The sequence below is a fragment of the Urocitellus parryii genome, chromosome 11 (genome assembly GCF_045843805.1).
Source record: "Urocitellus parryii isolate mUroPar1 chromosome 11, mUroPar1.hap1, whole genome shotgun sequence".
Taxonomy (NCBI): Eukaryota; Metazoa; Chordata; class Mammalia; order Rodentia; family Sciuridae; genus Urocitellus; species Urocitellus parryii.
In genome coordinates this window covers 36,168,983-36,183,021 of record NC_135541.1, presented here as the reverse complement: position 1 = coordinate 36,183,021, position 14,039 = coordinate 36,168,983, and the positions used below count along the sequence as shown (strand labels likewise).

At 35.2% G+C, this 14,039-nt stretch overlaps 1 protein-coding gene across 3 annotated transcripts in view; it reads right to left on the bottom strand.

Moving 5' to 3' along the window:
- Positions 1–14,039, bottom strand: part of Scp2 (sterol carrier protein 2) — a 105,504-nt gene that overhangs the window by 77,018 nt on the left and 14,447 nt on the right. For all 3 annotated transcript variants that reach the window (XM_077791270.1, XM_077791271.1, XM_077791272.1), the window contains exons 4-6: positions 12,659–12,790; positions 10,204–10,268; positions 3,845–3,971 (exon numbers count right to left, since the gene is read on the bottom strand). In XM_077791270.1, the coding sequence (XP_077647396.1) occupies positions 3,845–3,971; positions 10,204–10,268; positions 12,659–12,790 (324 nt within the window). The remainder of the gene's footprint in view (positions 1–3,844; positions 3,972–10,203; positions 10,269–12,658; positions 12,791–14,039) is intronic.

Below are 14,039 nucleotides of genomic sequence, written 5' to 3'. Positions count from 1 at the left end.
AGGAATAGGACAAGGATGTCTATTATCTTCATTACTATTTAACATGTACTTATGGTATTGGCTAAAGCAATTATAAAAAAGAAATCAATTAGAAACATTACACTTGGTAAAGATGCAGTAAAACTCACTCTTTTTGCAGGTGATATAATATAGTTGCTTATCTGAAAAACACCTTTAAATAAAATCAATAACAAAACTAACCCCAAAATTAGAAAATTTAATAATATAGCAAGTCATAAAATTAATACACAGAGGGCTGGGGTTGTGGCTGAGTACTTGTAAGGGCTTGGGTTCCATCCTTAGCACCAGAGGGCTTGCCTAGTACATGTAAGGCACTGGGTTCCATCCTTAGCACCACAAATAAATTAACAAAATAAAGGTACTGTATCCATCTACAACTAAAAATATTTTTTTAATTAATAGAAATCTATATACATAAATATGCATACATACAGCTAATAACTAATTTAGAGGACATAACAACAAAGAAACATCCATTTGCCTCAAAGACAACTAAAACAATTAAGGAAGTTATTTAAAAATAAATAAAATGAAATAAAACATTTATATATAAGGAAAACTTTAATTTTCTAGGATAACAACATCATAAATACAACAGTTCTCTCTAAATTAGTTCATTTATTTCCTTTCTTGTTTTTGTTTGTTTGTTTGTTTTTGTCGTGCTGGGGACCAGGTCACATGCATGCTAGAAGAACCTCATGTGAAGCTCTACCATTGAGTTTCATTCCTAGCCCCTATTTTCTTTCTTTCTTTTTTTTTTTTTTTTTGTTGTTGTTGTTATTGTTGTTGTTTTGTTTTGTTTTGTTTTGTTTTGTTTTAGTTTTTGGTACTGGGAATTGAACCAAAGGGACTTAATCACTGAGCCACATCCCTAGCCTTTTTATTTTTTATTTTGAGACAGGGGCTCCATAAGTTGCTTAGGGCCTTGCTAAATTGCTAAGGCTGGCTTTGAACTTACAACCCTTCAGCCTCAGCCTTCTGAGAAACTTGGATTAGAAGCATGTGCCACTGCACTTCATTCCCCTGAATTCTTATGTCAAACTCTGTTCCTAATTGTTATTAGGAGATGGGCCTTTGAGGGGTACAATGGACTGAATGTTTATATCTCCACAAACTTCATATGTTGAAACCTAATCCCCAAGGTGATAGTAATAGAAAGTAGGACCTTTGAGAGGTAATCAAATCATGAGGACAGAGCCCTCATGAATGGGATTAGTGGCCTCATAAAAGAGGTCCCAGAGCTCTCTTTCCCTTTTCTTGTATGAGGACATAATGAGAAGATGCCTTCCATGAATCAGAAAGTGGGCCTTCACCAGACAATGAATCTGCCAGTTCCTTGATCAAGGAACAATCAATCCTTGATTGTTCAGTCTCACTGAACAAAAATGTAAAATATCTGAATGGCTTTGGAACCAGAAAGTAGACTTTGAGGAAACTGCTAGTGAAAGCCTGAAGTGCCTAGAAGAGAATATTAGTGGTATCTTTGAAGTCCTTTGAAGATGCTGCAGGTGAGGGCTTATAAGAAGATAAAGAAAATCTGACTGGGAACTAGATGAAGGGAGATTCTTCTTATAACAACACAGGGATTTTTATAATACTATTGCCTGAAATTATGTGCAAAATTAGAAAACATACAAAATGTTGAAGTTGCTACCTGATTTCTTATTGCAGCTTATAGTAAAATTCTGTATCTTTATATTGAGGAAACAATTGTTAAACAAAAAGAATCTAAAACGTGATAGTTTTGAAAATTCTCAGATTCTTTAGTGGTAAAAGATGCTAAAATTAAGAAATAAATTTTCAGCAAAGATCAAATTCATGACACTGCCAGTAAAACACTGTCTGAGATGAAGCCCAGGCTATGTCAAATCTTCAGTTAAGATCTCAGAAAGGGGGCTGGGATTGTGGCTCAATGGTAGAGCACTCGTCTAGCATGGGCAGGACCCGAGTTTGATCCTTGGCACTACATAAAAATAAGGGCATTTTGCTGTGTCCATCTACACCTAAAAATTAAATATTAAAAAAAAAGATCTCAGAAAGATCAAATGGAATACTCAGTACATAGTTCAGACAGCTCTATTTTACAAATTCTCTCAAATAAAGGGCCACTAGGAAGCTTAAGATTTTTGACCCTCAACCATTTCAGAAGAGTCTCATGGTAGAAAAGAACATATTACAATAAGATTTGTGGGGGTGGCTAAAGCAATGATTCAAGATAATCAAGAAACCCACAAAGTTCATAAGACAAAAATAATGTACACAGAGGAATTTTGGATGCTGACAACATTATTTTTTTTTAACCTAGGTGGTGATGTAGGTCACAAGCTATCACCTTTATGAGAATTCACATTCTTGCTTGCTGTGTACAGTGTTTTGTTTACTTCTCTGTTTTGAGTTATAATAGACAACAATACAAAGTTCAGATTAAAAGAAATGGTTGGCTTGACCCACTAAACTTGATTCGATTCCATAATTTCCTAGTGAGTTACAATCAATGTTTGAAAAATTCTAACCTACCCAGGGGCAGAGGGACCTGCCTATAATTCCCAGTGACTTGGGAAGCTGAGGCTGGAAGACTGCAACTTCGAGGCCAGCTTGGGAACTTGGTAAGACCCTATCTCTAAATAAATAAATTGGACTGGGGATATAGTTCAGTGGGACAGCACCCCTACCCCCCCCCCAAAAAAAAAAAAGTCCGACCTAAGAAAAGAGCTATGGTAATGAAAGAACTGAATGAAAGAAGATAGTTTGATGGTTCAGAGGTAGAATTTCTAGGACATAGTAAGAAACTGGAGTGGAAGAAAGGGAGGAAAAATTATCAAAGTTGATTCATGTTTCTGCTTTGAAAATTTTAGTAAATGGAAGTGCCACTTACTTCCATTCTTGCTGAAAGACTTGTTTCCTTTCTGACTATTTGATGCTGCCTATTGAGCCTAGGATATTTTTCCTGCAAAGAATAGGAGTGCTGACCTGTCAAACATGGTCATCTTCTTTCTTATCTCATAATATTCAATAAAGCAGTGGTTCAGTCATACAATAGAAAAAAAATCACCCTATTTTCTCTAACCCATGCTTTACCCATCTGGTAACCATTGACCATCAGTCAAAGAACAGAATATTAGCTACAAAATCCAAATCAACTAAGAAATTTTAACCTCATAAAATGCCATGGAATATGGGGTCATGACAGACTCCTGATAGATTCAAATAATAAGAATATAATTTGGGGGGCTGGGGTTGTGGCTCAGCGGTAGAGCACTCGCCTAGCATGTGCGGGGCCCTGGGTTCAATCCTCAGCACCACATAAAAATAAAAAATAAAGATATTGTGTCCAACTGCAACTAAAAAATTTTTAAAAAGAATACAATTTGGCTATATAAATCTATTATCAAGAACAAGTTTTAAGTTTTACTATCATATTCAGAACTGGTAATCCTCAATTCATCATCCATGATTAAAGGAGACAAAAAACTGTGCTTTTTCCTATTTCAATTTCCTATTATGTAGTATTCTAGGTGTACTTCCCATACTTTCTGTACAGGGACTACTTCACCAACCTAGTTCAAAAACTAGTTTGTATCTTATATATCATGATATCCTCCACAGTTCCTTAATAAATATATAACTATTAATGAGTCTTAAGGTTTTGTTGGGTTTTTTTGGTGCTAAGGATTGAACCTAGGGCTTTGCTGCTAAACATTAAGTTGCCCAGGCTGGCCTCAAACATATGATTCTCCTGCATCCATGTCTCCCAAGTAGCTGGGATTAAAGGATGCATCACTGTACCTGTCACCTTAAAGTGTTGTTTTGTTTTTTAACATACCATATTTTTCCATGTGTTCTTTTCCAGCAGAACCAAACAGCTGAGGAACAATTGGGTGGGCAGAAATTCCATACTTATTGACCAAGACTTCAAAATGTTTATCAACTGGATTGGTCCTATCTGAAAACTAAGAGGTAAAAAACAAAATTTAATAAGTAATAGCATGGTAAGTGTCTCTTTCAACTATTACACTATTTGAAAGAACTTTGCTTATTCTAAGAATATAGTAAACCAAAAATGGTCAATGTAAATAAAATCATCAGTAAATCCTTTGCAGGAAAACATGGGAGGAAGAAAAATATTCAAACAATCAAAGAGATATTAATTATTTTAAAAATATTGATCAAGCATGCAATATGTGATAATAACTATTCAAGGTTCAGGGAATAGAAGAATGAACACATCAATTAAAGATTCTTCTCATCTGACATTTACATTTGGAAGGAAGAAAGGAAGAAGGTGATGATGGAGACAAGAATAAATTGAAATGTAAATAATAATGCTATGAAGAAGAATATATATGAGGAAAAGGATAAAGACTGAAGGTGAGAACTGCTATTTTACAGACAATGGTCAGGGGAGATCTTATTGATAGTGACATTTAAGCAGGGATGTAATGGAGTGGGGAGTAAATTATTTAGGTAATCTTGAGAAAGGAACATTCTAGGCAGGTGGAATAGCAAGAACAAAGACACTAAGGTAATAGCATAATTAGGTGTTTCAGAGAAGGAGCTAATCAAGATAAGGATAAAGTGATGCACAGAAAGTATAACCATATCTGTTTTCATGGTTCTAGAAAAGAAGATCAGAATTCCCCACTGCAAATATTCCATAGAGGGAAAGCTGTTTTGTCAATTCACCTATTACTCTACCATACACCTCTGTATGCAAACCCCAATCTAGCACACAGCCTCCCACACAGTAAGTAGAGTAGATGGCCATCACAAGAAAACTACAGACCACTATCTCTGATGAATATAGAGAAAAAAAATCCTAAACAAAATACTAGTGAATTGAAAGCATCAACACATAAAAAGGATGAAACATCACACTAAGTGGAATTTATCTCAAGAATGCAAGGTTCATTTAACACCTATAAATCAATTAATGTATACCCTATATCAATAGAACAGAGGACAAAGAACACCCAATCATCTCAATAGACACAGAAAAAGTTAAAAAAAAAGACAATTTGCATTACAAAACTAAAATAAAAACAAAAAACAGGAAAAGGTAACTTTCTCCAAACTAATAAAAGGCATCTACTAGGCTGGGGATGTGGCTCAGGTGTTGGCCTGCTCGCCTGGGATGCGTGCGGCCCGGGTTCGATCCTCAACACCACATACAAACAAAGATGTTGTGTCCGCTGAAAACTGAAAAATAAATATTAAAATTCTCTCTCTCTCTCTCTCTCTCTCTCTCTCTCTCTCTCTCTCTCTCTTAAAAAAAGGCATCTACCAACAATCCACAGGCAGGACTGGGAATGTGGTTCAGTGATAAAGACTTGCCTAGAGGGGGCTGGGGTTATGACTCAGTAGTAAAGTGCTTGCCTAGCATGTGTGAGGCACTTTGATTTTTTTTTTAAACAATGCCTTTATTTTTATGTGGTGCTGAGGATCGAACCCGGGTCCCACCAGTGCTAGGCGAGCGTTCTACCACTGAGCCACAATCCTAGCCCCGACCATTTGATTTTGTAGCTAATATCCTGTTCATATTTAATGGTAAAAAGACTTATAAGATCTTATAAGGTTTAGTACTTAGTTAGTAATGGCTAGGATAGGGGTTCTTAGGTCCACTCAAGAATAGCCACTCCTACAGCAAAAGCAGAGAGATTAACACAAAGATTGTGGACACCACACCTTCAATGGATCTTCATCTAAATCTCCCCCCTCCCTCTTTAGAATATACATGAAGAAGAGCAATCACAGAGTGTATGCTCCACATACTATTCTGTATAAAACACAATTGTTGGATTAATAAGAAGGACCCCATTCTTTTGAGACCTACAGGGAAAGTGGAATCCTCAAGCTCTAACATAATATACACTGTATCAAACACACTAATCATCACCAAAGAGCTGTCAGGAAAATTATACTCCTAAACCCATTTGGAAATATACTGAAAAATTAACAACACTTGATATCCCATAACTTTAGTAACAGAAGGCTGTATCATAAAAAGGCTCCCACATAAGAATGGAAGAGAAAGCATCCGAACAGATGCATAAACCCAATACAGGAATATATAAAATATGAAAAACAAGGCAATACAATGCTTCTTAAAGTTCATAAGTCACCAACAACCAACTCCAAAGATATTGAAATGGATGAAATACCACATAAAGAATTCAAAAGAATGATTATGAAAATCATCAATGAATTCAAGAGAACACAGAAAACTCTAATGAATTAAGGAAACCATACAGGATATGAATGAAAAATTCAATATGGAAATAGAGATGTTGAAGAAGAAATAAGCATAAATATTGAAAATGAAAGACACAATAAATCAAATAGAATGTTCAATTGAAAGTTTCTCTAAATAGCCCATGCTAAAAAAAAGAAGAATCTCAGAGTTACAGGATAATAAAGTGGTCAGTCTTCAACATTCAAACACTATGGAAGAGAAAAAAACTAACTATAACCAGAATATACAAGAACTTTGGGACATTAAGAGACAAAATTTAAGAAACATTAGAATCAGAGGGTTGTGAGAGGCAAGCTAAAGTCATGAATAACCTCTTCCAGAAAATAATAACAAAAATTTCCAAACCTTGAGAATGAGGTGGACATTCAGATACAGGATATAGAACCCCAAATAGACAAGATCAAAACAAAAAACAAAAACCTCTCCAAGTCACATTATAATTAAAATGCCAAACCTACTGAACAAGGGTATAATTTTAAAAGCCTCAAGAGAAGAACAAGGGTATAATTTTAAAAGCCTCAAGAGAAAAAAAATCTGGGGCTGGGGATGTGGCTCAAGCGGTAGCACAGTCGCCTGGCATGTGTGCGGCCTGGGTTCGATCCTCAGCACCACATACAAACAAAGATGTTGTGTCTGCCGAAAACTAAAAAATAAATAAATAAATATTAAAAAAAAAAGAAAAAAATCTGTATTTTATTTATATATATATATATATACACACACACACACACACACACACACACACACATATATAATATAATATATATATTATATTCCTTGCATCAACATCACAAAACAAAAACCATATAGGACTAATATATAAACTTGTGGAGATTATACAATATATTTTTTAAAATATTTTTATAGTAGATAGGCACAATACCTTTATTTTATTTTTATGTGTTGCTGAGGATGTGCTAGTGCCTCGAATGCGCTAGGCAAATGCTCTACCAACTGAGCTCTATAACCCCAGCTTTACAATATACTTTAGAATGATGGATGAGGGAAGAAATCAGGGGAGAAATTTAAAGATTCTTAGATTCAAACCAGAATAGTGATACAATATACCAGAACCTCCGGGACACTATAAAAGCAGTTCTAAGAGGAATATTTATAGAAATGAGGGCTTATATAAAAAACCATAAAGATACAAAATAAACAACCTACTGATGCATCTTGAAGCCCTTGAAAAACAAAAACAATTCCAGGTATAGTGGCACATGTCTATAACCTAAATGACTTGGAAGACTAAGGCAGGAGGATCTCGAGTTCAAGACCAGTCTCAGCAACCTAGCAAGGCCCTAATCAACTCAATAAGACCCTATCTAAAAATAAAAATATAAAAAAGGTTGGGGATATAGCTCAGTGGTAAAGTGCCCAAACTTCAAAGTTCAAAAATTCAGTACCAAAAAAAAAAAAAAAAAAAAATCCAAAACTAATAGAAGGAAGGAAACACTTAAGAGCAGGGTTACAATCGATGGAATACAGCTGGGGTTGTGACTCAGTGGCAGAGTACTTGCCTTGCACATGTGAGGTACTGGGTTTGATCCTCACACCACATAAAAATAAATAAACGAAATGAAGATATTGTGTCTATGTACAACTAAAAATAACTTTTAAAAAAATCAGTGAAATACAGAATAAAAAATAAAAATGATCAATGAAACAAAAAGTTGAATCTTTTTTTTTTTTTTTTCTAAGAATTTAACCTTGGGGGCTGGGGATGTGGCTCAAGCGGTAGCGCACTGGCCTGGCATGTGTGCGGCCTGGGTCGATCCTCAGCACCACATACAAAAACAAAAGATGTTGTGTCCGGTGAAAACTAAAAAATAAAAATATTAAAATTCCCCCCCTCTCTCTATTAAAAAAAAAAAAGAAAAAGAAAAAAAGAATTTAACCTTTATTTATTTGATGTTGATTTGCTTTTTTGTGGTGCTAAGGATAGAACCCAGGGCCTCATCCATCCTAGGCAGCCACTCTACCACTGAGCCACAACCCCAGCCCAAGAGTTGAATTTTTGAAAAGGTAAGATTGATAAACACTTAGCCAAACTAACCAAAACAAAGAAAGAAAAGAAACCCAAATTAATGAAATTAGAGATGAAAAGGGAGAAATCACCACAGACATCACAGAAATCCAGCAGATCATTAGGTATATTTTGAATACTTATAGTTGGAAAACGTATAAGAAAAGGATATACTTCTAGTCACATATGACCTCTCAAAATTGAATCAAGAGAACATAGAAAAACCTAAATAGATCAGTAACTAGCAATGAAAGAGAAGCAGTAATAAAAAGCCTTCCAACAAAGAAGAGCCAAGGATCAGAGGGATTCTTAGCTGAATTCTACCAGAACTTTAAAGAACTAATGCCAATGTTCCTCAAATTATTCCATGAAATAGAAAGGGGCAGAACTTTAACTTTCTAATTCATTCTATGAGAGCCAGGCATGGTGGCATATGCCTACAATCCCAGTGGCTCATGAGGCTGAGGCAGGAGGATCACGAGTTCAATGCCAGCCTCAGCAACAGTAAGGTGCTAAGCAAGTCAGTGAGATCCTGTCTCTAAATAAAATACAAAATAGAGCTTGGGATGTGGTTCAGTGGTTGAGTGCCCCTGAGTTCAATCCCCAGTACCACTCGCATCCCCCCGACAAAAAAAAAAAAAAAAAAAAAAAAAAAAACCTAAATTCATTCTGTGAAACCAGTGTCACCCTGATACTAAAACTAGATAAGGACACATCAAGGAAAGAAAGCAACAGATCAAAATCATTGATGAACTTAGATACAAAATTTCCTAATAAAATATTAGCAAATGATATTCAACAACATATTAAGAAGATTATATATACTGACCAAGTTTGTTTTATTCTGAGGTGTAAGGATAGTTTAACGTATGCAAATCAATAAATGTAATTCACCATATGACTAGAATTGGGGACAAAAATCACCTAGTCATCTCAAAAAATGCAGAGAAAGCTCAAATAACCTACTACACTTTTTATTTTTTCCCTAGTAGTAGGGATTGAACCTAGAGACAGGTCACATCTCCAGCACTTTTTTTTTTTTTTTCCATTTTAAGACAAAGGGGCTGGGGTTATGGCTCCGAGGAAAAGCGCTCACTTATGGGGCTGGGGATGTGGCTCAGCGGTAGCGCGCTCGCCTGGCATGCGTGCGACCGGGGTTCTATCCTCAGCACCACATACCAACAAAGATGTTGTGTCCGCCAAGAACTAAAAAAAAATAAATAAAATTCTCTCTCTCTCTCTCTCCTCTCTCACTCTCTCTTTAAAAAAAAAAAAAAAAAAAGAAAAGCGCTCACTTAGCATGCTTGAGGCACTGAGTTCGATTCCCAGTACCACATAAAAATTAAATAAAGGTATTATGTCTATCTACAACTAAAGAATAAATGTTTTTTAAAAAAAGTGAACATAAGCATCATTTTAAGACAAAATCTTACTAATTTGCTTAGGGTCTCACTAAATTGTTGAGGCTGGCCTCAAACTTGTGAATCTCCTGCCTCAGCCTCCCAAGTCACTGGGACCACACATGTATACCACTAAACCCAGCCAGAAGTCCCATGCTTTATTAAACTCTTTCCAATTTGTTGAATGGAATTCATTTGTTGAATGAATGAATGACTTTCAAATTAAGTAGATAAATTAACCTGAAATTCAATAATTTGACCCCTTTGAACACTAGTTTCATCATTGATTTAAAAAGAGCTTGAACTAAATAACTCTTTAAGATTCTTTACTATTCAAAAATACCAAGGTCTATGTGTACATATATGGTAAAATTACAGCTTTTAGATTGTATCATTTATTAAATAACTGTGACAAATCATGCTATATATTGCTTACTAACAGACTCTATTTATGATATATGGGCAAAGTTTCTCATAAAAACTCCAAAATAATAAGTGAAACTCACTTTTGTTTCAAGACCTCTCTTATACATCTTCTCAAAGCCAAGAGCCAAGGCACAATCTGCCATACCTTAAAGAAAAATGTAATTATTTTGAAAATGTAAATTTCCAGATACCCAACAAAATAACATTAAATACTTTAATTAAAATAAGCATAATAATTTATATAAAATGTAAAAATATATTATAATTCTACAAAATTTTTAATAAGTAAAAAATTACATAGAAAATTCTTACATGCTTCTAGATAAGAAGAAAAAACATTCAAAAAGAAATGCTAATTCTTCTCTTATGTCTTAATATGCCAATAAAGGTTTTGATCAGTGGGCATGGTGGTGCACACTTGTAATCCCAGCTACTCAGGAGACTAAGACTGGAGGATCACAAGTTCCAAGGCAGCCTGGGCAACCTAGACTCTGCCTCAAAGTAAACGTAAGAGCTCGGGATGTAGATTGGTTGTAGAGCATGTAAGGATAAGAGTTCTATCCTAGCAAAGAAAGGAAGGAAGGAAAGAAGGAAAGAAAGAAAGAAAAAAAGAAAATTGATTAATGTGGAAATATGTTTCAATGAAAAACAAATATAAAAAACTAATCCTGGCTGAACATGATGGCACATGCTGGTAATGACAGCAACTTGGGAGGCTGAGGCACAGGAGGATCTGGAGTTGAAAGCCAGTCTCAGCAGATTAGCAAGGCACTTAGCAACTCAGCAAGACTTTGTATCTAAATAAAATATAAAAAGGGCTGGGGACTTGGCTCAGTGGTTAAACCCCGCTGGGTTCAAACCCTGGTACCAAAAAAAAAAAAAAAAACTAATCCTGAATTTTAAAGAAGTGGTCAATTAAATGGAAATTTTAACTAAAAATTTAAAAAAATCAAAATCAAAATCTCAACATAATTGTTTTTGAAGGGAGGAAACATCTAAAAACAATGTTAAAATTCAACTAAAAAGCAAAACATGACAAAATTGCCAAATATTTTCTTTAAAAAATAGAAGATAAAGCCAGACATCATATCTATAATATAATCTCAGTTACTCAAGGAGGCTGAGCGAGGAGCCCCGAAAATATGAAGCAAGACTCCTGAGTAATGGGAATTACTAGTGTATATAACCACACCTGGCTTTGTGTATAATTTGTGTGTGTGTATGTGTGTGTGTGTGTGTGTGTGTGTCCATATATTCTTAGTTCTTGTGGATTCACATCATATTCTATATTTCCAAATATTCTAGGGTCTTTTATTAAGCTCTCTATTCTGTTCCACCAATTCAATTGTTGATTACTGTTCTACTACTCAGTGTTTTAATTCTTGGAGTTTTGTATCTTACTGTCTGATGAAACTAGTGTCCCTTGTTCCACACTTCCTTGTTATTTTTCTTTCTTTTGCTTTATATTTATTTATTTATTCATTCTTTTCTTTCTTAGCAATATTGGGGCTTGAACCCAGAGCCTCACACATGCCTCTCACATGCTAAGCAAGTGCTCTGCCACCGAGCTATATCCCCAGCCCTTTTTATTTTGAGAAAGGGCCTTTTGAAGTTGTGTACAAATTTTAAAATTATTTATAGTGATGTTATGCATAACAGCAAAAAATATAAAAACAAGATAAAATATGGTATATCACACAAAGAAATATTATTTGGCCATAAAATAGCAATGAAATGGGCTGGGGTTGTGGCTCAGTGGTAGAGCACTTGCCTAGCACATGTGAGGCACTGGGTTCAATCCTCAGCACCACATAAAACAAATAAATAAATGAAATAAAGGCGCTGTGTCCATTTACAACTAAAAAAATATTTTTTTAAAAAAGGAATAAAATACTAACATATGCTATAACATGAATTAAAACATTATACTATGTGAAAGAAACCATAAAAAGCCTTGTATTATATGATTCTGTTCATATAAATGTTCAGAATAGGTAAATCAACAGATTAAAGTGGATTAAGGTTTGCAAGGGGCTGATGGGAAAGGGAAATGAGGAGTAACTGCTAATAGATACAGAGTTTCTTTTTCTTTTCTTTTCTTTCTTTTTTTTTTTTTTTTTTGTTCTAGGGATTGAACCTAGGCCCTTACACATACAAGACAAGCACTCTAACTTGTCCTCAGCCCTTTATATTTTTTGAGAAGGACCTCACTAAATTGCCAAGATTGGTCTCCAATTTGCGATCCTCCTCTCATCTTCCCAAGTACCTGGGATTATAGGTATGTAGCACCATGCCCATTCTCAAGGTTTCTTTTCGAGTAATAAAAATGTTCTAAAATTAGATAGTGATGATGACTGCACAATTCTATAAATATAATGAAAAACACTGAATTTTATGTGTCAAAAGGGTGAATTATGTCTTAATAAAGCTTTTTTAAAGAAATACATTATAAAGCAATGATAATATGGAGAAATGATTAACCAGGAAATAGTCCCACACTTATTCAAGTACACTAGACATATAACCTCTTCTTACCTCCCTGAATCAGTTGCCGGGCCATAAACAAAGCAGTAGAACCAGTGGAACAGTTATTGTTAACATTGATTATAGGAATTCCAGTCAATCCCAAACTGTGATAGATGGCCCTCTGCCCACAGGTAGAATCACCTATATAGAAAAACAAATTAAAATTTTAATGCCTATAATACAGGAATCATGGAACTGTAATACAATATAATATTGCATTATGTTTTTTCAGTATCATGCCTTTGCCTAGCATACAACACGGGCAGGATGTATACATTATTGACATCTGTTACAGTTGAATTGTGAAGTGTTCCCCGAAAGCTCATGTGTGAGACAATGCAAGAAAGTTTAGAGTTTGAAATGATTGGGTAATGAGAGTCTTAACCTAATCCATGTGTTAAGTCACTGGATGGTAACTGTAGGCAGGTAAGGAATGGCTGGAAGAGGCGGGTCCATGGGGGCAGGCACTGGGGTATATAAAATATATACCTTGTTGAATGCAGCACTCCCCCCACTCTCTCTCTCTGCACCCCCGACCCCACCCGCTCTGGGTGGCCATGGCCTGACCTGCTTTCCTCTGCTATAGTATTCCACCATGATGTTCTGTCTCACCTCAAGCCCCAAGGAATGGAGACATCTATGAACTGAGACTTCTGAAACTATGACTCTCAAGTAAACTTTTCTTTCTTTAATTATTCTTGTCAGGTCTTTTGGTCATAGCAGTGAAATATCTGACTAAAATAACACCTTATTTAGAAACAGTTATAGCATTAAGCATCATATACTCTTCAAAAATTAAAAAAAACAAAACAAAGAACATATGTACACTTTCTTTATATAATACAGAGGTGGGAAAGTAGATAATTGACACTATAGTAGTAAACAATTCAATCTGGGTAGTGGTATGGACCACTATTTCATGGATACTTGCCTATCAGACATAAATTTGCTTTTTTAGTGCTGGGGATTGAACCAGGGCCTCACACATACTATACAAGCACTCTACCATTGAGTTATATCCCCAGTCTTCTTTATTATTTTGAGACAGGGTCTCACTAAGTTGCCCAGGCTGGACTCCAACTTACAATTCTCCTTCCTAAGTCTCTTGAATAGCTGGGATTACAGGCATGCACCAACACGCCTTGCTTGGTATGTAAATTTTTAAAACTATACCAACAGATTGAAGGCCACTATTTTTAACACTTCATATACACACTACACAACTTAAACCAAGTGTGGCAGCATAAACCTCTAGTCCCAGCTACTTAGGAGTCTGAGACAAGAGGATTATATATGATCCCATTAGTTCAGGACCACATCAGTTTAGGAAACCAGGTCTCAAAATAAATAAATAAATAAATAAAGACTTCACAACTTCAAAAAGTTTGAA